Here is a 24,786-nt window from a genome sequence, read left to right as displayed (position 1 = left end):
TAGAGTTAGATGACCAACTTTTTGGGCTCAGTTACAAAATTAGTTCAATTAAATACTAAAACCATGCTACATATGAAAGTCTGGTACTACGCATTTATTTGTTTTTCACTTAATTATATTTATTTATTTTGTACCTACAATATGCTCCTCCATTTTTTTTTTTGCAAAATAAGTAAAAGTCAATCAATTTTTTGATGCGAATTTATATTTTGAAAGTGGATGATATTATTTGAAATTTCAGTACTACTATAAATTAGCGAAGAAATAAAAATAAACAACTGCATAGTACAAATAAAATATTTTATCACTTTTTTTATTGGACGGTTGTGTTAATATAGCTGAAACACACACACCGTCAAAAAAAGCGAAAGTACAGCGCGTAGTGAGTCGGTGTAGGCGAGTATCTGCCACGTCTCGGTTTGAGGCTTTGTTCCGTGCCTCCACTCGTCACCCCATCAAAATCCCCTCCGTCCTCCCTACACCACCTGTGCATCACTCCTCTCCTCCCTTCTTCAGGAGACAGAAGGAAAGAGAAGAAGAACAGTACAAAATCACAACACCAAAATCTCTCTCATTACTCTCTCCGCTCCTAAACATAGTTTCCGAATTTCTATATTTAGCCTCATTCTCTCCCCCTCCTCTCCAATACAAACACGAACACGAACGCACGCACATTTGTGTCGCGCAATTTGATCTCGACGCAATGAAGCTGAAGAACCCCTCCAATTCCCCCTCGCAAACCCTGACCTCCTCCGATACGCGCCTGCTCGTGCGCGAGACGCTCCGCATCAGCGCCAACCTTGCCTCGGCGCCTCACGACCGCCCGCTGCTCCAGGATTCCAGCTTCGGTGGCCTAGTCGACGATCAGTTTCTCAATTCCAGCTTGAGGTTGATCTGCTGCGAGGAGATTGATGGCAGACGCTGGCAATACTTCGCAGATGACAACACCGGCCCTAGGAATGTTTCTACCAAACGATTGAAGAAGAATTCCATTCGTGCTGTCTGCTTGCAGACTCCGTTATCCCCTGCTGATGTCAGTATCATTATTTGTTTCCGTTTCGTTTCCTTTCATTTCCATATTGGCTGTTCCTTGCATTAGTTTAATAATCTTTATTCTTCTGAAGTTAGCATTGAGATTTCCAAGGTTTCAATTCATATTAGTCTAACAAACTTTATTCACATCCAATAATTGCGGGGATTGCTATGTAGTTAATGTGAAACGGAAGGTCATCTATAAATATTTGTCAACTGGCAATTTATGAAGAAAACATAGTGGGGAATGGAGATTGCATCCTTGAAACCATATCTTTCATCACGGATCAAGTTGTCTCTTTACTTAAGTTCTGTTGTTTTCCATGCAGGAGTTGTTAACATTCATAAGATCTTACGTTGTTCCTGAAGGTTTTCCAGACAGTGTCATGCCTTCCTATGTGCCTTACATGACTTGGAGAGCGATAAAGGTACTTTTCCTGATAGAAATTAGCCAAATCCAGCCACTCCAGATGGTGATAGTGATGTTTTTTTTTGTTGTAGCACATCTTTGGTGGTGCCATGGGTGTTTTCACCACACAAACCCTCCTAAGTTCACTTGGAGTCTCCAGAAATAGATCTGCACCAGGTGCTGTAGCTATCAATTGGATTCTCAAGGTACAGATACCAAGTCAGATGAACAATTTATATGTTTAACAATTTTTTTTCATTAACATCAACGTTACACAGAATCTAAAAGGTATTAGTGAGTTTTTAAAAGCCGTCTCTTAATGGCATTGTCTGTATCTACTAATATCTGAAGCTTCAAGACTGATGCCAATTATGTAGCTTAAGTTGAGTTTCACCTGTATATCGTATGAATGCCATTATTTACGTTGTAACTATAGCTCTTCAAATAAAAGGACTAAGTGAAATTTCAGGAGCAGGGTACTTCTGTTGAAGAAGCATCTGTGTACTAACTGATAAATTCTCTAAATTCTGTCCCACATCGACTTGGTGAAGATCCCATCTAATCTATATAAGTGTGGATAACCCTCCCCCTTATAAGGCCTTTTAAGGGGTGAGTGGCCCATTTCTAATACTAACGTTTAAAATGCATTTTCTTAGCAAGATGTCAATTTCTGGGTATGGTAATAATAACTGTTAATTCCAGTTTATAAGAAGCTAACTTCAGAATCTGTGATATACATAGGATGGTGCTGGGCGCGTCGGGAAGATGCTCTTTGCTCGACAAGGGAAGAAGTTTGACTATGACTTAAAGCAGGTAACAAATAGATCAAAATTGGTGGTGAAAGAGTAGAATTTATCATTAAAAGTTCTATTAGTTCAACAGTTTGACTCTTCAGTATCTTATGTTTTGAGCTTCATACAGCTTAGGTATGCTGGTGATCTCCTTATGGAGTTGGGAGCTGGAGTGGAGTTGGCAACTGCAGCTGTCCCCCACTTGTTTCTTCCATTAGCATGTGCTGCCAATGTGGCTAAGGTTTAATCAATATTTGTATAGTTAATCCATCAATATCTAGCAGCACTTGAAAAACTTAATCAGTTAATCTCACACATGTTTCTTGTTTTCTTATAGAATGTCGCTGCTGTGACATCAACTTCGACCCGAACGCCAATATACAAAGCCTTTGCCAAAGGAGAAAATATAGGAGATGTCACTGCGAAGGGAGAATGTGTTGGAAATATAGCAGATCTGGTATGCTTGTTTGTTCATATTGCATTGCATGAATCATTATCTTAAGCAACATCATAACCTCACATCACCAAGTTAACTGATAGGATGCATTTGTTGCATGAATTTGTAATAAGTTAGTTAACATATTCTATGCAAACTGCATCTTCTGAAAAATTCATCATACTACTGTGTTGTTTTTTTTTAATAATACAGCACTCGATTGTTGTGGTAATTCCATTTTGACTATATATGCATCAACATTTCACTCAGGCATCAGGCTAGCTAGAAACCGGTGTATATTTTACATTTGTTCGGATCTGGTTCTTTTTAAATAATACTCCGTATATTAATAGAAATAATTAAATTCTATTATTTGCTATGCCCTCGTATGGATTTGAGCAATGTGATCCCATCTCAATCAATTGTCAATATCACACTTCACTAAAATTTTGTTTAGACGAGATTATAGTGTGGAGAATTTGCAACATCACTCATGATTGTATTTCGGTACCTTTTGCTTTTCACAACGTTCATTTGTTTGAGGGTGAGGTGTGTGCTTGGGGGAGGTGGTAAGGGAATTGTACATATTTACTTTATATCACCCCACATTATGTTTCTTTATGATGTTTGCGTTAGCAGTTCTCTTTCTGACTTGAGTTCTAACTAATTACAAGTTTCTCTGTTATGTAGCTTGGAACTGGACTTGGAATAATGATTTCTAAAAGAAACCCTTCCTTGTACGCTGCATTTGGTTTGCTCTCATGTGGTTATATCCTGGGCTCTTATAAAGAGGTTCCGTGATGTTAATATATCAAATCCTCTCCAGCAAATCCTCTTCCATTCCTTAATTACTCTTATGTTCTCTATCATGGAATATTGATTGTAGCTGTTGTACTTTTCCAGGTGAAATCTGTAGTGTTGCATACACTAAATCGTGCACGATTCACTGTGGCAGCAGAATCATTTCTTAAGACGGGTTGGATGATTACCTTGTTTCTCCTATTCTTCTTTGCTCACCGCACAACTTTCTCATTCAAAATGCTCTATCTTCTAAATAAATGGGAATAATTAATGCTTCTTAAAATCGATATTGGACGATGACTAAGTAGGATAGAAGGAAACGATGACAAAAACAAGGCCTTACTATTAGGGGTGAGCATATGGGTGCACAGAATCAGACCAGTAACAACCAAAAAAATGAAAAGTATGATTGAATCGGTTGATATATATAAACTCAACCACAACCACAGTTGATTTTGGTTCGGTTCTTAGTTTTATGGGCTCAAGAAGAAATGATATTGCAGGAGTATATTTACCAAAATGATCAAATAAATATGTACTCCATTAAAAACATATAAGGGGTGTACTTATTCATATGCATATAAAACATCCCTGGGAAGGGTACATAGTAGCTCTCCCATTCAGATCATACTTCATGGGACATAATAACTTCTTTCTCTTTTCGGCCATTCAGTTCTCTTATATTTCCAGCATTGCAAATACCCTTTTTTTATTTTCTTCATGTTAGACAAAACAAGATTATTGAAGTCGGACCATTGATTGTGATTGAAACTTTAACTTGTACAATAACAAAGATATTTGTAAATATGGTAAAACATGTGAAATTTGTTTTATGCTTCAATCTCAGGGCGCGTTCCAAGTTTGCAAGAGGGAAATTTGATGGAGAATATTTTCATTCCCCCATGGAAACAACATAGACCTATTGTTCTTGGTAGCCCTTCTCCCACTCCCATTCTCACAGACAGATGCACACACACATGCTTCTTGCATCCCCATGCATTCACAGTTAAATGTGGTTTTCCTGCTTATTACTGCAAGTAAGGTTTCGATGGAGAATTAATTATTTTTTTCTTGCAGGACCTAGGTTTAAAGATGCATTCCAAGACCCTGTTTCATATATTGCATTGGAACCCATTTTTGAGGTATAGTACCTGTCACTGGAAAATGATTTCCACCAGCCAAGTTTTAATTTCATTGGGGATGCCTTCTAATTTCAACTTGCCTGTGCATGCATCGTTGATTTGTGTGCATGCTCGGGCTTGGCTATAATTTCTTACTTAGAAGTTTGAAGTTACCATTCAAATTTACTTGTATTGCAGAAAGAGCGTTATATAGTGACTTATAATCCTTCAAAGGGCAATATATATGCCTTGTTCAAGGATCAAGCAAAGTCTGATGATATTCTGAAAGCAGCTTTTCATGTAAGATTTTCAATCTGTTGATCTTGCAATCTAAATGAATATTAGAATACTTGTCTGAATTGCCATTCTACTACAGGCTCATGTGCTGCTTCACATAGTTCAATCCTCTAAGCAGAGCCAGCAATCCATGAGAAAACAAGATGATGATCTTTCACCTGTATCCCCTTCACTTGGTGATCTACAATCTCATATTGCAGAATCATACAAGCTGGTGTCAGCTCTATATGGGCCTTTTAAGACCAAAGTCAAAGAACAGGTAAGGCACACCTAATTTATAGAGCAGGACCAAAATGGATCTTCTGAAATACTTAAAGAAGTCAGTGAATCCATTTCCTTCTAAACTTGTGCGTGATGATATGATTCCCTGAAGTATAGTCAGATAAACAAATTAGAGATTTAAGTTGATCTCACCAAGAGGCTCCACATATATTAGGTACTTGGAAATTGACCATTGCAGACTGAAAATTCTTTGAGTTGAGGGCCCTACAGGGTGCCTGATAATTACATCAATGAGTGTTAGCTGAATGCAATTGCAAATATTCATCAATTCTTGTTTACTTGTGAAATTTACTTTTAATTTGCACATAAATTTTACTGTTTTGATGCCCTCTTTCTGCTCTTGCCTTAAGGTTCTTAGAGATGTACCATGTTACTATGATATGAAGTGTCAAGAAGTGGTCCATCGATTCTTTTGAACTGAATATTGAAATCCTATTTCTTGGAGATGATTGTAAGGATGTGTTTTAATTTATTTTGATTTTTGAAGCATGGTTGCTGATATCTTCTTGTTCTCTCAGGGTTGGGTCATGTCTGAATCACTACTAAATCCCGGCAGAGCACGGCTATGTGAATTGGCAAGTTAAGGTTAATTGAGACCTGTAAAAGCTCTAAGAAGGACCCCAGAGGAATCCAGCCAATTTCTTGCTTAAAATGGTGCTGAATATGTTTGGATCTTTGGGATATGAGCAAGGTAGAGGTAGTGCTGTTGCCGAATCCGGGATACTCAATTCCATGTAAACACAATAGTTTTATGCAATATTCTTGACAAAAATTACTAGTGGCGATGAATGTGTAAATTTGTCTAGAGCCATGAAGCCACCGTGATATGGTGAAGCTGGAGGAGAGTGGGTTGAGCTAATTATATAGGTGCGCATTTTGTATACTTTATGTCATGACTTCTCGTATGATTCATGCAATTACTCCTATAGTGATATGTATATTTGGTTTTGTGGATTTGTCAGTTGCCTCGTTAGCATTATATTCTGTTTGTTAGATGTAATCAAATTAAATAATTGGCTGATTCATGGTGAGATTGCTGTTGATCGGTGATAATGTGGTACAAGCTGATTGCTTTGAATTATGAAGGGTAACAGGATGTTGAAAATATTGTAGGCAAAGGTGACCATTACACTATGCTGTATATTATAAATGAAGTCTTATTGATACATAATCTGCACAGCATTAGGCTATGAGGTATGATGAATCTATTAACAAGCGGGACGCTCAGTTCAAAATGAACAGTGCTCGCATCCACTAATCATCTACACCGACATCTTTAATCGACGGACAAATGCATACCTGAACTTATGAATTGAAACGATGATGCTCTTGTGAATTGTTTTACTTGAATGGGATCGTTTCAAATTCAAAATTTGAAGAAATTTACATCATGAATTTGGTGTTCCCTAAACCTAAACCGACGATGATGAACAATAAAGAATTTCGGGAAAATTCTACGCAATACACAAGTCAACTTCGACCCTTCAAATGTTATAATTCGAGCCCCACATTGTAAGCTAGGCTACGTATCTTTTTGCAATTCCTACAAGTAGGATTTTTATTTCCCTATTTAAAATTCGAGTACGTTTTCAGAATCCACGAAACTTATGATATTCATTAAGTTTGGGGACACATGATTTTATTTGCTGAAATAATAATAACTGCCAATTAATGATCACAGGAGTTCCACGGGATGTACATATAATTGGTACTCTTTCTGTGGGTAGCTTTGCATTAATTATACTTGTGACTATATCATGACTCTCTTAATGGCACATGTGAAATTGCATGCCTAGAATTAATTTTTCACACTATTATGTTCTATTCAGGATAAATTCTAGTACATTATAATAGATCAGTAGTATTTTTTTTATCAGTGTCTCATTTTAAGGATATATATCAACAAGTGAATAATTTATATGAAAAAAGTATTGTACTACCGACTACGTATATACACATGGGAGTAATAACTTTTACACAATAGATACTGATAGTAGGTACATATTGAACACATGTATGTATTTTATGTACTGTCGAAGTACATGTCAAAATTGTATCAATGCGTACATGATGAGTTTGTTAAATGGATCATGTATTTCATTGATTTTTTATTTTATGCAAGGCTCAGTTTAAGAATAATCTCCCTATACAAATAATTTTCACCAGTCTCAAATACTGTACGACGAGTAAGGTTTTTTTTTTTTCAGTTTTGTTCTATGTCGAAAATACTTATTCTGGGGTTCTTCACCAATTTTAGGGGGTCAAGCGTAGGGCTGGGGAAAAATACCGAAATACCGGCCTTATCGTACCGAAAAATACTAAAAATACCGAATTTTTGGTATACCGTGATTTTCGGTACGGTATGATACCTTACCGAAATATTTCGGTAAGGTAAAGGTATGAATTTTTATATACCGCGGCATACCGAAATTCGGTATATACCGTAATTTAAGGTATATACCGTAAAATCTGAATATAATAATATATAAAGTATTTTATATATTTTTAAATTATAAAATTTATTGTGAAATATAATATAATATGAATAAAATATACTAGTATTTAATACCCCGTATATTATTTAAATTACTATAAAATATAAATAGTATTATAAAACTCAAATATTCAATTTTCATTGATATTGAAAGTAAGGTATACCGCAAAAGTATGGTATACCGAACTTTGGTACGGCATACCAAAAATGAGGTACGATATCGGTATGAAAATTCTTCATACCGAAAATAAAGTATATCGAAGTTCGGTATACCGAAAATTTTGGTAATATAAAAGTATGATTTTTTCGCATACCGAATTTACGGTAAGGTATACGGTATGATGATTTCGGTAAGGTATACCGTACCTACCCACCCCTAGTCAAGGGTTTAAATATTTTCTGCTCTTTGTTAGTGATGATTGTACCCGCATGACTTGAGTATATTTTTTGAAAAATAAATTAGAGATTTTTGAAAAATTTACCCACTTCTACGCTCCTGTGCAAATCCAAATCCAGAAATTCATTAAAATTCTAAGTTTGATTACAGTGATAGTATGTTCTCACATGAAATATTTTGATAAAGAAAAAGGGAGTCAATCAAACCACTTGCTCTTATACACCAAAATAAAATAGGGTCGCAGAAGGAAAAAATAAAATCCTTCTTGATATAACTCAAACAATGCTCATCGAATCTCAAGCTCCAAAGTTTTGGCCTGAGCCCTAGTTGCATCTATCCACCTTCTAAACAATCTTCCCATAAAAATTCTAAACCTGAAGACTTATCTTTAATCCCTCTCTAAGTAAGCGAAAATACCACTAACCCTTATCATTCAACCACGAGTATTCGGTTGCTCCGGTTTGTTCACATATATAAATATACACGAGTCAAGATACTTCACATTCGATGACATCTATGTGGTGTGAATTCCCCAAAATCGCAAAAATCCCGGCTACCAGAGGAATACTCGACCTATTAATGGGGATACATGACCAAATTGCTCCTCTTTGCCTGTTGATGAATTTTGAAATTTCTTGATTTTATTTTAGCTTTTAATTTTTTTGGAAATGACTAAAATTTTACTATGCCTTATTGTGTTTGATGTAAGAGCGATAATTAAAGGAATAATATCTGATACAAAAATGTAAGGCGTTGAAATCATGAGACATAATTCAGTTTTAACCTAACAAAAAACGCAAGTGTAAGGAGAAAGGCAAAATTAGCAACAGCTTTTGCCTGGTCCAAACCTGGTATGTAGTTCATCTCAAGTTTATTAGTATCCATGATTATCAACTAAAGTTAACTTCTTCAATTCCTCCACTTTTGCTTTTATCTTGCTAAGATCAATTTCAAAGTCGTTTCTTTACATGAGAATTCCATCTTGGGATTCCCTCTCACTCTCTCACACACACAAGCAAATAAATACACACAGTGAACACACACACACCTTTCTTTGTCCTTCTCAACTCTCTGACACACACACACTGCTCTCGATGAGGCGTAAACTTGATGCCTGGCAGTAGTGCAAGCAAAGCAACCTACCCCACTTTATTTTTACTTCCTCACTGTTCAAATAATAAAGCACAAAATAAATTTTGCTTTTCTTTTTCTTTTTTCCATTACACGGCTCTCACTGTCCCTCTCAGCCTCTTTTTTGGCTCTCACACCATTACTACTCCTCCTATAAGCTCTTGTTTAGTGCTTCATTCCTTTCTCAAACCATCCTGAAATGCAAAGTGCAACCTCCCTCTCTCTTTCTCTCACTACATGAAAGCCTCCTAGGCCTCTTCTTACCCTACAAAGCTAAACTCCAATTTGCTTTGCCCTAACAAAACAAACCCTTCTCTCATTTCCATTATTGCATTCAATTGAAGGTATGTGAGTTATACTTGTTGGACCTCATATAGTAGTATGCAACTTTACATATTTATTTTCCCATTCACTAAACATTTCAGCGCTATTCTTTCATGTAAAACTACTATATTCCAGCCTTTTCCCAAGAAACATGTTTAGAGCACATGTGTAGAAAGAGAAAGGCAGGTTATTTAATTTTGCTTATTCTTCACCATCATAGCCCTATCCATCATCCCTACTAACATAATACTACTACTACATCTTGTTTTTGGTTTGTCCTCCAAAAACACCACACCCCCATTATCACCAATTTGAATCAAGAATTTGTTATTGAAAAAGAGAAAAAGAGAAAAAGAGAAAAACAGCACATAGGAAAAATTAGAAGTCAGCTCACATCACTTTAGAAGGTACAATCATTGTTGTTAGGCCTCTAATTTGTTTGTCCTTTTGGTCTCCAAACAAGTGACACACGCACAAAAAAGGAAACCACAAGGTGTAGAGTAAGTGAGAGAGTGTGTTCAATCATGGAAGTTCCAAGTGAAGAAGGGGAAGAGATGCCTCTCCCACTCAACAGCACATATGGTGGCCATGGCCAGATGATCCACCACCATCACCACCTCCCACCCCACAACCACATTATCATCCCTTCCTCCGCAGGTGGCGCCGCTCCCCCCCTCTCCGACGACCACCTCCCCTTCAAGAAGCCCATCAGGTACTGTTACACTGATGTGAGATACTCATAATTTTTTTTCTTTTTCAGTTTTCTCCTTGCACTGATGTGAGATATATTTTTTTTCAGATACCGCGAGTGTCTGAAGAACCACGCGGCGTCCATGGGCGGCAACGCCACGGACGGATGCGGCGAGTTCATGCCGAGCGGTGACGACGGCTCGCTGGAGGCCCTCACCTGCTCCGCCTGCGGCTGCCACCGCAACTTCCACCGCAAGGAATCCGACGGCGACTCCTGCGACTCGTGCTACCCGAGAATCGGGCGGAAGCTCTTCTTGGCGGACCACCACAAGGGCTACATCGGGTACCACCACCACCACGCCGCCGCAGCCAGGCCGCACCAGATGATCATGTCGTACAACATGGCGTCGGAGTCGGACGAGCAGGAGGGGATGATGATGGGGAGGGCGCCGCAGATGGTGAAGAAGAGGTTCCGGACGAAATTCAGCCAGGAGCAGAAGGAGAAGATGCTGAGTTTCGCGGAGAAAGTGGGGTGGAAGATACAGAAGCAGGAAGAAGGAGTGGTGCAGCAGTTTTGCCAAGAGGTTGGTGTGAAGAGGAGGGTTTTGAAGGTGTGGATGCACAACAACAAGCACACTCTTGCAAAGAAGGCTCTGCAATCTGACAATCAAGATCAAAGTTTAGGGACTAATTAACTACTTAATTGATTCTGAGAGATACTGTTTTTAATTCCTTGCAGAAAGTTATTACCTTTTGTCTTTTATTTTTTTCAGTTTTCTTGTTTTGGTATTTGGGATTATATTGGGATCTGTTAGATTTCGGCTTTTATGCGTTTAGGACTAGATTTTTACAATAATGGCGATCTAATGTGCTTCAATTTTCTTAATCTTTTAGTTTGTAATAATTTTATATTTTTTCGAGCAATGTCATAATTAAAGTGCGTTATGGGTGATTTTGAGAAGCATTATTACGGTGACATTTTGGTCTTGGAATTAATTATGTAAAGAGGATTTGGGACGTGGAACCTACCATTTTAGTTTATGTCAAATCGACCATGATTTAGGAATTTGTCATCGAATCGCAAATAAGGCCAGCCGCAACGAGTCCCGCAGGTGGCTCGTATCTCCTCGCGCCGAGACGAGACGGCGGCGAGACGCGTTGCAGCGTCCCGTCTCGTCCCGGTCTCGCTGAGACGCCCGTCCCACCGAGACGGATCGCGGGCTGTCTCGCCACGCGCTCGCGCGACGTGGCGCGATCCGGCTCCATGCATGACGCCCACTCGCCGGCCCGCGAGTGGGCTTCGTCACGTGACGCAATAAAATATTTTTTTAAAAAATTCGAATTTAATAAAAAAAATTTTAAAAAATCGAAAGCTGTAATATTACCATTTTTCAACCGTTTTCCTTTTTATTATTTTTTATTTTTTTACTCTATAAATACTCCTATTTCATCCTCATTTCACACACAAATACACATCTATTCTTCCCAAATCATCTCCATTTCCTCTCCAATTTTCATCTAACCTCTCCAATTGTCATCACAAAATGTCCGGTGACGACAACTATGGCGATGGCGGCTCCGACAGGTTTGACATCAACGCGTTTGGCAACTGGGGGGCATGTACAATGTCTTGGGTGGTTCCGGCTCCAGTTCGTCGACGCCGGCGGGGTACCAACCACCCCATTTTGATGTTGATGCATACGCTCGTCCCTCAGCCCCGAGGAGTTCGCAGGGATTATCCCAAATTCGGGAGGATTATCCGGATGAACCCACTCCGGAAGGAGGACGAGGCGGTGGAGGAAGAGGCGGAGGCGGCCGAGGAGGAGGAGGACGTAGGCCGGCATCCGTACAGCCACAAGGACACGACGGCTGTGTACAATGCCTGAATCAGCGTCTCGTACGATCCCATCGTCGGGAATCAACAAACCCGGAAGTGCTTCTGGGAAAAGGTCACCGAGGCCTACAATGAGATTAAGCCGAAGGGGTCCCGCCGATGCACATTGAAGATGCTCCGCGCTCACTTTGACCGAGTCGACAGAGAGGTAAAAAAATTCTGCGGCATCTACAAGAACGAAGTGGCTCATTACCAAAACGGAGCCACGAGAGCCGATATTCTGAGATCGGCTTTGCGAGTCTATTTCGAAAATACCGGCAAAGAATTCAGACATGTCGATGTTTGGGAGGCCGTCAAAAACGAGGAAAGGTGGGCTGGCGGTGTCCGGTCCAGCTCGGGCTCGACCTCGAAGCGCACGAAGCACACGACGGGTGGCCAATACTCGTCTAGTGGGGCGGTTCAGGCAGCGCCGCACAAGAGGTTGTCTCGCAGGAGGTTGAGGGCACGACAGACGATGCCGGGGGTCCTCCCGTGGGCGCCGTCGGCCGCAAGGGACGAAGGCGGCGAAGGAGGCTAGAGGGAGGAGAGGCCGAGGCGAATCAAGTCAGGCGGGCTCAGGCTCGAACGCCCTATTGTCCATGTACTTGACCGTCACGATGGCAGACACTTCCCGCATAACGCCTCCACAATATCAAGCCCATCTTGCCGGAATTGAGTATATGGCAAGACAAATTGGTATTCCACCTCCAGGTAGCTTGAGTGCACCGCCATCGCCTTCGGGGGATGATTCGCCGGCGGAGTAGTGTTTTTTAATTTCTATAAAATTGTATTTTAAATTATGCAAATTTTATTTTTTTAGGATTTTAATTATGTATTTTTTTTATTTTTTTGAATTTTAAGTTGTATTTTTATTTTATGTTGTAATTTTATTTTATTTAATGAAATGTGTTTTTATTAATTGAATTTGTTGGAAATAAAAATAAAAAATGAAATTGAATGAATAGTAAGTTAAGAGATGGTTAAGAGAAGGATAAGAAATGGAGGGTTGCAGGTTCTGTCTCTTAGTTAAGAGATGGAGTTAAAAGTACAGTGGGGCCCATGAATAGTTAAGAGGTGAGACGGTTAAGAGACGGCGTTGCGGATGGCCTAAGGAATGAGTTGTAATGATTGAGGTTGAGTAGGTTAAATTGGATATATGGGGGTTTAATTATTTTCTAACTAGTATATCTAAGTTAGATAGTACTTTTTTAGTAGCACGCCTACATCAAAAGTTAATTTGGTAAATTTCAAAGACTAACAACTCTTTGGGGAGTTCAAATGGAAATAATAAATAATCAAATCATATACTATTAGGAAATAAACACCATTGGCTCAATTGGGATTTTATTAGGTTGAGGATTTTGAGATCATTCAAAACACCGTTATTAAATTATTCAGATCTCAACAATATCCAATACTATAATGGAAAATATTGGAATTCCGGATGTTCATAATAGGGTTTGAGTTCACTAGCAACGGTATACATAAGTTACCGCTACTCTATTCCAATAGGAAATAGAGTATAGTTGCATGAAAATAACAATAGTCAAACCTGGTCTAGTATTTGAACAATAAATATGGTAAATGTTAGTGTAAATTAATTTTGGGATAACTAAGCTCGGAAAACGAGGCTAAAAAGCACATGAAGTCCGGGTCAAATAATACGATGTCGAGATTGAAGTTGGAGATGTCTGGAAAAAGCTACTTGTTTGGTCCTCATTTATTCAACTCATACATATGTTAACCATGAATTAATTTTCATGTCTTTCTCATGGACCAGTTTTGTCAGAAAAAAACAATAAATATGCAGCCATGAGATGGAGATGAGAATTTATTGGAATGTGGAAAAAATTACAAAAAATATTCATAGAATATCCAGGTGTGGTATATTCTTGATTTTATTGTGTAGCATCTTTATACTATAAAGTAAATAATTTCGTAGATTGTGGATTAACTTATCACAACTCTCACTTTATTCCGCATTTATCCCTTCCTTTATTCCTCAATCCACCACATAATTTATCCATCTATATTCAAAAAGGCTCTTTAGGTTTTTTGTCTTGGAACTTAATTCTTGTTGTCTATTTCACTTGCATGTAATTCCATAGCCTTTAAGATTGAATACAAATGTGTAATGTGCAATTTATATCCTCTCCCCCACTCCGAGAAAGGAAAAGAAAAAGAAAAGGAGGACGAAGTAAAATTAAAGACTAAGAAATGTTTGGATGTCTTTTTCCCTCTTAGTAAATACATCAGGGACAATTAAATAAAATTAAATCATAATTAAATTAATTTTTATATTAATAAATATGATTCTTATTTTAATTATATAATTTATATATTTTGTGATTATCATAGACCAACTCTCAATTTTAATACAATAATTAGATACACATAGAATATGTTTAATAAAAAAGAATTATTATATACAATCATACAATATACTAATACTCCATTTTTTGACGTGGTACAAAATACTAAAGTAAAAAAGATAATGATCTAAACATACACAAAAGAGACATTCTAATACTCACTTCGTCCCAGTTTAAGAGTAAGATTTAATTATGGCACAAATTTTAAGAAATTGGTGGAGTGTGTAATAAATGAAGTAAAGTAGTGGTTGTTGGAGTGTGTAATAATTGAAGTGAGATAGTGGAAAGTGGAACCCTTTTGACTTTTTGTATGTTTAGAAATTTGTTTTGTTTTATTTTTATGAAAGTAATAGCATTTGAGTGTAAATTTGAAGAATAATGAGGTTAAATTTTATGTCCAAATATGGTAGATTCTAAATGTGACTCTTAAACTGAGACGGACTTAAATGACAAAATGTGACTCTTAAACTGGGATGAAGGGAGCAATAAACTCAAAATAATTATTGGGTGTCGCCTACTTAGGCTTAGAAAGCCGAGAACACATACATTGGGCACGGCCTCTTTTAACAAATATAAATTCTTTATTTTTTAGAAAATAATATATTAGTCAATATTATAAGATCTTGATGATTTACTGACAGTAATATTTTGGTTTGTATTGCAAAGTTACCATTACTGATCCGTATCAAATTCAAGCGTACATCTTTAAATATGAACCAATTTGCAGCATGCAGTGATGCAGACTGGATAATGAAAAGATTTAAAGATTCAATATTGAATTAAGTCTAGTATTTATATCCATTTTAGACATTTCTTCTTGTACTATTCCCCTGCAGAGAGATGGATGGTACATCATGTACAGGGCCCAAAAATTAAATGGTGTCGATCACAGAAATTATATATATGGTCACAAATTTCAAGAATAGAGAAAATGAAGAATTCTTATTCTTTCACTTTGAATCTATATATTTGGAGAAGAAACACATATATCCATCGATGTCAATGATCACGTACCTGTTAAAACTCTTAAATCTTGTCCCACATTGACTTGGTGATGATCCTAACTTGTCTATATAAGTATGGATAACCCTACCCCTTATAAGACATTTTAAGGGGTGAGTGACTCATTTCTAATATAGTATCAGAGCGGGCCCAAGTCCGATGTGTCATAGCTCAAGAGCGCCCTATTAATTTTACTAAAATTTGGGTGTAAAAGAAATGTAAAGATAAGAATTTGGATGTAAAAAAATAATTGGCATCTAAATCACAAACTTTGACCTAGTTAACGTGCATGGCTATATTTGGATTGGTTTTCAGTATATAGCATTTTTTTGTTGTAAGGAGAAAATGAATAGTTGGGGTATAATTTACAAACTTTGACTCAATTTGCAATTGGAATCTGATTTTAAAATCCAGCAAACGTAATAATTTTACTTGGCAATTTAAATTCCTCTAAAATTTTGTCTGTCCAAAATATCGAAATCCCCATCTCTTGATTTGTGAAACTAAAAATTGGCTTTGATTGGAAACTAGTACATCTAGTATAAATTTTGTCGTCTTTTCCAAGTATTGGACGTCGACCCATATAGCTTCGAAGCTTAGAGATTTCTCGAATCAAGATTTTATGAAATAGTTGTAAAGGTAGATATATACTTCATTGCCAAGTTTTTTAAAAACTTTGGTGAATTCTTCTCCTGAAAACACACAAAAGAACTAGTAACTATTTGTGTAAAAACAAACGTTTACCTACATAGGTATCAAATTGAGCTATCTCTAGGTGAAAATAATGTGACAAGAAGCATTTGATATTTATGGAGAGGTTAATATTCTTAATTAGGTTTGAAAGCCTAGATAAAAAATCCAGGTAAGTAGTAATTAACAAATAGTTTTTGAAACATGTTTGGTATACAATTAAACAATGAGCAGTGCTATGCGAAAGATCCAAGTCTGTCTTTCAAGAAAAAAAGCATTTGTATATGTCAATTTCATAATGCTTCACAAATTAAGTATGGTTCATTGATTTTGACAATACATGAGCTATGTTGTGTGCAAATGCCTCCACTCCAACAAACAAAGGGGGAAAAGAACAGAGTTTTTTTAGTTTTCAACTTTCTTGCACTATTCTGGCCTAACTTATTTTACAAGCCTTATAGTAATAGTAACGTCTTTACTATATTAAGGAGGTGTTTGGGCAGTTTAGCCAAGTTTGTGTTGAAGAATTTATAAGATACAGATATTTCAAGAGTTTATAAGTTTTGAAAATAGACTATTTTTATGAGACTAACCAAAATTAAAATTCATGTGTATTTTTATGGGACAAAGAGAGTTCATTTCAATAGGTTTATAAGTTATGAAAGTGTTTGGATAATTGAACTTATGAGAGAGAATTATAAGCAAAGACAGAAAATTATAGTCCGGGAGGGATAATATAGAAAAGAGATGAAGTAAAATAGGAGTAATAAACTACAATAAAGTTATTTTTGTAAATAAATAGTTTTTATAAATTTATGAAGAAAAAGGTGGAGTTAAAGACCTATTTTTTCGTGAGCTTATAAGATGTTGAACTTATTTTTGCAACTTATAATAATTTAGTAGCTTATTTTGTCAAACGTCTACTTATAAGCTCCTACGTAATTCATTTTGTCTAGGAAGAAATTAACTAAAGAATGAAAGTAAACTAAAAATAAGACATACAATAAAAAAAGGAATAAAAGGATGAAAAAGAAAGAAATGAAAAAGCAAGGAGTAGCCGTTGGAACATTCTTTGTGCTTTTAAGTGTGGTACCAATCCAAAAATTGGTCGGATGCAAAAGGCATTAGATTCAAAGCAACTTAGAGAGACAAATACAATAAAGAAGTATCTTTCCTTTTACACAACATATACATCATGTATAATACATGTCATCCTTATATATTAGTATCACTCAATTTTCTATACCCCACCACAAAACCTTGGTTAAAATTTGTATTCAATTCAATTTGATGTAGTATTCTAATGTAGTTGATGATTCCGCGAATTTTTGATGATGATAAATGCTCGTAAAAATAAATTACGACACAGAGAATTTTACGTGGTTCGATTTACTGAGGTAAATCTACGTCCACGGGGAGAAATGGGGGCAGGTTTGTATTGCTTGATCTGCGAATTACTGCTTACAACACAGACTTGCTATATGATTATTTCTCTAGAGAGATTCTAACCCTTTTCTACCAGATCTAAGTTCTATTTATACATTGAACTAAGATCGTGGCTTACATCATCACTCTAGGTCGTGGAGGTCGTGTAGGTCATGGCCTAAGATCGTGGCCTGAGTTGACGCCACGTGGTAGTGGGTGTGTTGGAAGTTGTGGAAATCCTGCATGGGTCCACTAACTCCTTGTTCGGTCGAATACTGAGATCGAACTGCTTTGGTTGCCGATCTGAGAGTAGAGCTTGATGCCGACCTGAGAGCAGAGCTTGATTGGTTGGCTTTTACCGAGCTGTAGGCTGAGGCCGAACTCTTTGGTAATGCCGAACTCCTCCGAACTCTTTGGTAATGCCGAACTCATACTCCTCCTTGGGCTTTGGGCTGATGGGCCGTCACTGCTGTTGGGCTTGTTTAGTTCGTACCCCATCACTACCCCCCCCGAAAGACGAAGTGAATCACTTCGGCGAAGCGAGTCACTTCGGCATTCTGGATAAAGGTACGGGGGAGGCTGACGTCAGGGGACGTGCCTTGCATGTGACTGCATTAAATGCGACAGTAAAATCCGGCCGTTGAATCCTGAAAAGGTGGGATTCGAAACGGTGCGACGATTTTGAAATCTTCGCCGAATCTGATAAATATGCTCTTTCTTCCTCATTTGAACATCTTTGCTGTTGCGTCTTCTATACTCTCTCTTTCTCGAGAAATTTTCTTCCGCTTTCAAGAGCTTCTTCAGACTTTCTTCACTTTCAAAAAGTAAGAAAAATGTCTTCTTCTTCTTCTTCGGTGTCGGGTAGCGGTAGGAAAGGGGATAAGGGGTCTTCTAGCCGGAAAGAATCCGGGGAGAAGACCGTAGAGTATTTTCACAGTATCTTGAGTAAGGATACTGTGATATCCCTTCACGAGAAATATTTTTTACCTGGGGGGAAGGCGGTGGTTCCCGACGATGATCATAGGGCTAACGACCCGCCGGAGGGTTATGCCACCGTTTACGAAGCCTGCTTAGAATGCGGGCTTCGTTTTCCTCTTCCCCCACCTTTTGTAGAGCTTCTTGATTTTTTTCAACTCCCTTTAGGTCAGGTGACTCCGAACTCTTGGAGGCACTTATCGGCTTTTGCTGCCGAACTGCGTAGGCTAGATAAGGATCTGTCTCTGAGGGCAATCCTTAATTTTTTCCAGTTTAAAAGGAAGGGATCTTGGTTTTACTTGATCCCCTTACAGCCTTTTAGGGCCTTCTGCAAAACCAAGTGGCCGAAATGGCAAAACCGTTTCTTTTTTTATAATAGGACTTCGGCTCCGGGCTTTCCTTGGAGAAGGCCGAAGTCCGTGATTCCCCATCCTCGGTTAGAACCGTTGGCCGAGCTCGAGGGCGAGCTCAATAAGATTCCTATGATTAGGAAACAGTATTCGGAAACTGAGCTCGTCAAGGGCGACCTCGTGTTCAATATCTCGTCTTCGGACGAAGAGGCCGAGGGTGAGGATTTCTCTTTATCTTTATGCTCTACTGCTTTAACGAAGAAAACTAACCTTGTTTTCTTGCTTTTTGGCAGTGTTCATGCTGAATAAGGCTATCCGAAAGTCCTCCGAGCTTGAGGAGCCGGAGAAAGAGAAGGCTACCAGCTCGGCGCCTGATGCCGAGAAGAATCCGAAGAGGCAAAAGACCTCTTCGGGTCCAAAGAAGCCGGAGTCGACTTCGGCAAGTAGGAAGGGGAGGACCCAGAAGCCCCCGAGAGCGCCAGAGAAAGACGTGGTCTTGGCGCCTCCTTCGGAGCATATCTGTGAGCCATTTTTATGGCCCACGGACTTCGCCGAGGTGAATTGTCTTCTTGATTCTTTGGCCTGGCTTCTGTCCTGTATTTTTGGTGCCCTCTGTTGACTTTTTTCCTTATCCATTTTCAGAGGAACGATATGCTCTCCAAGCTCGTCGCCGTCGAACTCTCCAAAGCGTCCAATGACTATGCCGAGATGCAGAGGAAGTTGGCGGCTGCTTGTCATCGGGCCGAACAGGCTGAGGCTAAATTTGAGAAGGCCAGAGCTGCTAGGATTTCGGCCCAGGATGAAGCTCAGTTTGCCAAAAAACCAGCTCGTCATCCAGCGAGAGCAGGCGAAGCGGAGCGATGCTGCTGCCGTGGTTGCCCAAGGGGAGGCTCTCCGTGTTTACACGGAGAAACTCTTTTTGAGCAGCCAGTTCTCGGCCTTTGTCGGTAGCCTGGTAAGGCTAATTGCCGATAAGGGCGAGCAGGGGGCCGATGTCGTGCTGCCTCTGTACAGCCGAGAGATAGCAGCTCGGCTTCAGAATCTGCCGCTCCTTGAGGAGCTCGCTTCATCCTCGGTCCTGCTTTCTGCAGACCGAGTCCGGAGTTGTCGAGCTGATCGGGACGAGAACCTGGAGGCTATCTTTGCCTCCGTGGGACCCGTTTCACCCGCTTCGACTTACAACGGAGAGGGTGAGGCCGAGCCGCTGGAGCGGGAGGCCGAAGTCGAGCGAGCCGGGCATCCGGAGAAGGAAGCCGATCAGGAGACGCAGCAGATCGGCTACGGTGGCGCCGAGCAGGCTGAGGAGAGCAAGGAGGCAGAGGCTGAAGCTGAAGCAGATGAGAAGGAAGCTGAACCTCACCGAGAAGGTGGAGACGAAGCTAGCGAAGTATGATTTCGTCTCCCTTCTCTTAGTTTAGTTTCTTCCTTTATGTAAAATGGCCTTGAAGCCCTCCTTGTATAGAAAAATTTTTTCTTATGAATGAAAAAATTCTTCTTTCTGCTCTTGTGTCTTCGTATAGCCTTTCGTACTCTCTTACTCCTGTTGTGGTTTACTACCTGCTCGGTAAGCTGAAATGCCGAACTGACGTAGCTGCTTTGTATTCTTAACTCTCAAGGAGCTGGAGATACTTCACTGGAAACGGCTGTACTCTTCGGCTTTAGACGAAGCTGAGAAAAGAGCTATAGCCGATCAGACGAAGAATGACGAGCTTCTGGCTCGTTTAGTGAAGCTGGAGGCCGATAATAAGGACTTAGAGTCCGATAAGAATGATCTGGAGGCCGAGCTGAATACGACCATTGCTGAGAGGACTGCGTACGAGGATTACATCCGTGTGCGCGGGGGAATGACCATATCAGATGTTCAGAGTCGAGTTGACGAACTGTGGGAGGAATATAATGTACTCCGGAGGAACAATGCGCTGGAGAGCTCGGCTTGCCAACAAGTCGTGACATCATTGCGGCGCTGGGCTTCTCGGTACAACATTGTTCTTTCTCGGCGCCCCTCCATAGAAAGATTCCTTCGGCATATCGTGCCAACAGATGCTCGCACTCCAGATCAAACCTTTGATTCACTTGCTCAAAACCGTACTCCAAGTCAGCAACGAACTCTGGAACAGCCGGAAACGTCAAGACGAGAACAGGCTGAAGTTCGTAGAGGAGCTGTGATTATGAGTGAGCAAGATCAACAAATGCTTCGTGAAGAGACTCTTCGCCGCCGAGGTGCTAGGGCTTCCCGGGCTCAGAGAAGAGGTGGCAGGTCGATTAGAGCATCTCGTCGACCTGCTTATTCTGCAGCTGCCTGGAACGCCCGAACTCAGCTTCACGAGGATTTTGTGAATAGATGGCTCAACTTTAGCAACCCTGGACAGTAGAATAGTCCTTTGTAATAGCGTAACGCCATCTTGTAGGGTAGCGGAGTTGTGTGCCGAACAAGATTTGAAAATGAAATTTTGTTTTTGTTTTCGCTTCTAACACTGTATATTTACAGCTTAGCGAAAAAATTTCATCGTACTTGTCCTCGGTCTTATGAAGTAAACTTCTTTGACCGGACTTGTCTTTGGTCTGATGAAATAAACATCTTTGACCGGACTCGTCTTTGGTCTGATGAAATAAACATCTTTGACCGGACTCGTCTTTGGTCTGATAAACATCTTTGACCGGACTCGTCTTTGGTCTGATGAAATAAACATCTTTGACCGGACTCGTCTTTGGTCTGATGAAATAAACATCTTTGACCGGACTCGTCTTTGGTCTGATGAAATAAACATCTTTGACCGGACTCGTCTTTGGTCTGATGAAATAAACATCTTTGACCGGACTCGTCTTTGGTCTGATGAAATAAACATCTTTGACCGGACTCGTCTTTGGTCTGATGAAATAAACATCTTTGACCGGACTCGTCTTTGGTCTGATGAAATAAACATCTTTGACCGGACTCGTCTTTGGTCTGATGCAATAAACATCTTTGACCGGACTCGTCTTTGGTCTGATGAAATAAACATCTTTGACCGGACTCGTCTTTGTGTTCTAATTTGGCGATTTTCGTCGCCGGGATCGAACTTTCCCTTGTCCTAATTCGGCGAGTTTTATCGCGTGGATCGGACTTTCCCAGTTAACCGAAGTGGTCTTATGCAGTAAACCTCTTTGACTAGACATGGTCGTCCTCGGTCTTATGAGGTAAACTGCTTTGACCGAACTTGGTCGTCCTAATTCGGCGAGTTTTATCGCGTGGATTGGACTTTCCCTTGTCCTAATTCAGGCAAGTTTTATCGCGAGAATCGGACTTTTGTTGCAGTTCGTTTCAGACGAAGTGCTTGATTCTTAAGCAGAATTGTGGTCTTGTATCCTCTTTAGAAGCTTTGACACACAATCGTGGGCTTGTTGCAGCTCGTTTCAGACGAACTGCTTGTTTAAGCTGAATTGTGGTCTTGTATCCTCTTTAGAAGCTTTGACACACAATCGTGGGCTTGTTGCAGCTCGTTTCAGACGAACTGCTTGTTTAAGCTGAATTGTGGTCTTGTATCCTCTTTAGAAGCTTTGACGCACAATCGTGGGCTTGTTGCAGCTCGTTTCAGACGAACTGCTTGTTTAAGCTGAATTGTGGTCTTGTATCCTCTTTAGAAGCTTTGACGCACAATCGTTGGCTTGTATGTTCTAAAAAGGGGATCAGCCTTTGAAGAACGAGATACCTCAGTTTTATTTGTAAGAGACGACACTCACATAGACAGACACAACGCACGTAGAGACAAGAACAAGTAAAAAACAAAGAAAACACATAAGACTGACTGACCGGACTGTCTCTTACAAATGGAACTTCTTGAGGTTGGAAACGTACCATGTTCGGGGTACTTGTGCTCCTGACGCGTGAGTCAATTTTTAAGACCCTTTGCCGAGGACTTCTGACACCCGATATGGACCTTCCTATGTGGGCTCGAGTTCGCCCAGCTTTTCTGCTCGGCTTACTTCGTTGTTTCTCAAGACGAGATCTCCCACTTGAAATTGCAGCTTCTTCACCCTTTGGTTGTAATACCGGGCTACTTGCTCCTTGTACTTGGCTGCTTTTAGGCAGGCCAATTCTCTTCTTTCTTCGGCAAGATCTAGTTCGGCTCTCAGTCCGTCACCATTCATTTCTGAGGAGAAATTGAGTTCGGGGACTGGATATGCCGATCTCAACCGGAATCACGGCTTCAGTGCCGTACACCATCGAGTTCGGCTCCGGTGTGACTTCGGTCATTTCGCCGGCCTCTGATTCCGGCTGCTGTGATTGCTATGCTTGATGGTGCCGAACTGATTGCTCGGCACTTTTAAGCGCAATCTGCGAACACACTTGCTCTTTTTCGATCACCTCGGATGACCGCTATCTCTCCTTTAGTGGAGAAGGTGTTCGGCGAGGATGCCTCTGATCGCTATGACCGGGCTTCTTTTTGTCTTCTCTAGATGAGCTGTCTAAAGACCGTTTTCGACGGTCTGCCTCATCGGCACGAGAAAACTTGTCCGCAAGGTCCCACATCTCTTGAGCTGTTTGCGGACCGCACTCCACGAGCTTTCTGTAGAGAGCTCCGGGCAGGATTCCATTTTGGAATGCCGAAATGACAAGTAGATCATTGAGATTATCTACCTGTAGGCATTCCTTATGGAATCTCGTCAGGAAGTCGCTGATCTTTTCGTCGCGACCTTGACGTATAGAAAGCAGCTGAGCCGAAGTATTTCGGGCTTCCGCTTTCTGAAAGAACCTCCTGTGGAAAGCATCCATCAGATCTCGGTAGGATCTAATGCTGCCTTGAGGAAGGCTGTCGAACCACCTTCTGGCGTTCCCGATGAGCAGCTCGGGGAACAGCTTGCACATATGGACCTCATTGAGACCTTGGTTCGCCATATTATACTGATAGCGTCCCAGGAAGTCATGAGGATCCACGAGTCCGTCATAGGTTATCGACGGAGTTCGGTAGTTCTGTGGAAGGGGAGTTCGGGTAATATCGTCCGAGAACGGAGTCCTCAATACTCCGTACATGGCGAACCCGACATTTCTTCGGTATGGAGGAGATGGAGTTCTCCTGTGATTCCGGTACCGAGGATTCTTTCTTCTGGAAGACATGACACTACTGCGGTAGTGACTGTCTCGTATGGAGGGAGAGGGAGAATCCGCCGTTTTTGTCCCCGGCTGCTTTTGGCTTTTTTGCAGGAAGGTTAAGAATTCCTCCTGCTTTTCCGCCAAAAACAGCTTGACAGCCTCGTTCAAATCGGGCTGCTGGGAAGACTCGGTGTGACGGCTTTTGGAGCGGCTTGTTCCTCCACCATGAGAACTGGTGGTGGATTTATCCCTAGGCTGTTTTCCCGACCTATGGGATGGATTGGCTTCCTCCTGGTTCTCACGGGCAGGAATACGGGTACTCTGCGATCTGGTATGCATTTTTTGGGTGGAAAAAATGGATCAAAAATTCGCTTTATCACAAATTTTGTTCTCTGTTTCCCACAGACGGCGCCAGTGATGATTCCGCGAATTTTTGATGATGATAAATGCTCGTAAAAATAAATTACGACACAGAGAATTTTACGTGGTTCGATTTACTGAGGTAAATCTACGTCCACGGGGAGAAATGGGGGCAGGTTTGTATTGCTTGATCTGCGAATTACTGCTTACAACACAGACTTGCTATATGATTATTTCTCTAGAGAGATTCTAACCCTTTTCTACCAGATCTAAGTTCTATTTATACATTGAACTAAGATCGTGGCTTACATCATCACTCTAGGTCGTGGAGGTCGTGTAGGTCATGGCCTAAGATCGTGGCCTGAGTTGACGCCACGTGGTAGTGGGTGTGTTGGAAGTTGTGGAAATCCTGCATGGGTCCACTAACTCCTTGTTCGGTCGAATACTGAGATCGAACTGCTTT

The 24,786-nt window shown here is 40.2% G+C and overlaps 2 protein-coding genes across 2 annotated transcripts; both read left to right on the top strand.

Annotated features, from left to right (window-relative positions):
- The first annotated feature begins 380 nt into the window (after nucleotides 1-380).
- Nucleotides 381-6,125, top strand: LOC121753973 (protein root UVB sensitive 6-like). Its single transcript, XM_042149285.1, has 13 exons — nucleotides 381-1,033; nucleotides 1,362-1,460; nucleotides 1,534-1,647; nucleotides 2,183-2,254; nucleotides 2,363-2,473; nucleotides 2,570-2,689; nucleotides 3,359-3,460; nucleotides 3,572-3,644; nucleotides 4,317-4,400; nucleotides 4,547-4,611; nucleotides 4,789-4,890; nucleotides 4,967-5,146; nucleotides 5,688-6,125. Exons 1-13 carry the CDS (start codon nucleotides 704-706, stop codon nucleotides 5,751-5,753), a joined length of 1,518 nt encoding a protein of 505 aa, XP_042005219.1. The 5' UTR covers nucleotides 381-703; the 3' UTR covers nucleotides 5,754-6,125.
- A 3,158-nt stretch (nucleotides 6,126-9,283) lies between these two features.
- On the top strand, nucleotides 9,284-11,157 carry LOC121753625 (zinc-finger homeodomain protein 4-like). Its single transcript, XM_042148848.1, has 3 exons — nucleotides 9,284-9,535; nucleotides 9,979-10,227; nucleotides 10,315-11,157. Exons 2-3 carry the CDS (start codon nucleotides 10,040-10,042, stop codon nucleotides 10,898-10,900), a joined length of 774 nt encoding a protein of 257 aa, XP_042004782.1. The 5' UTR covers nucleotides 9,284-9,535; nucleotides 9,979-10,039; the 3' UTR covers nucleotides 10,901-11,157.
- The last annotated feature ends 13,629 nt before the right edge of the window (nucleotides 11,158-24,786 follow it).

Source organism: Salvia splendens, chromosome 11, assembly GCF_004379255.2.
Source record: "Salvia splendens isolate huo1 chromosome 11, SspV2, whole genome shotgun sequence".
In the NCBI taxonomy this organism is placed as follows: domain Eukaryota; kingdom Viridiplantae; phylum Streptophyta; class Magnoliopsida; order Lamiales; family Lamiaceae; genus Salvia; species Salvia splendens.
The sequence above is the reverse complement of the archived record's forward strand: the minus strand, read 5'-3'. Positions and strand labels throughout refer to the sequence as shown.

What these genes read in the sequence shown, in the direction of transcription:
- LOC121753973 (XM_042149285.1), top strand. Translation starts at nt 704, where the DNA reads ATGAAGCTGAAGAACCCCTCCAATTCCCCCTCGCAAACCCTGACCTCC. An exon ending in TTGACTATGACTTAAAGCAG is followed by an intron (nt 2,255 to 2,362) that starts GTAACAAATAGA and finishes AGCTTCATACAG; the next exon opens with CTTAGGTATGCTGGTGATCT. An exon ending in TTGGAAATATAGCAGATCTG is followed by an intron (nt 2,690 to 3,358) that starts GTATGCTTGTTT and finishes TCTGTTATGTAG; the next exon opens with CTTGGAACTGGACTTGGAAT.
- LOC121753625 (XM_042148848.1), top strand. Translation starts at nt 10,040, where the DNA reads ATGGAAGTTCCAAGTGAAGAAGGGGAAGAGATGCCTCTCCCACTCAAC. An exon ending in CCCTTCAAGAAGCCCATCAG is followed by an intron (nt 10,228 to 10,314) that starts GTACTGTTACAC and finishes ATTTTTTTTCAG; the next exon opens with ATACCGCGAGTGTCTGAAGA.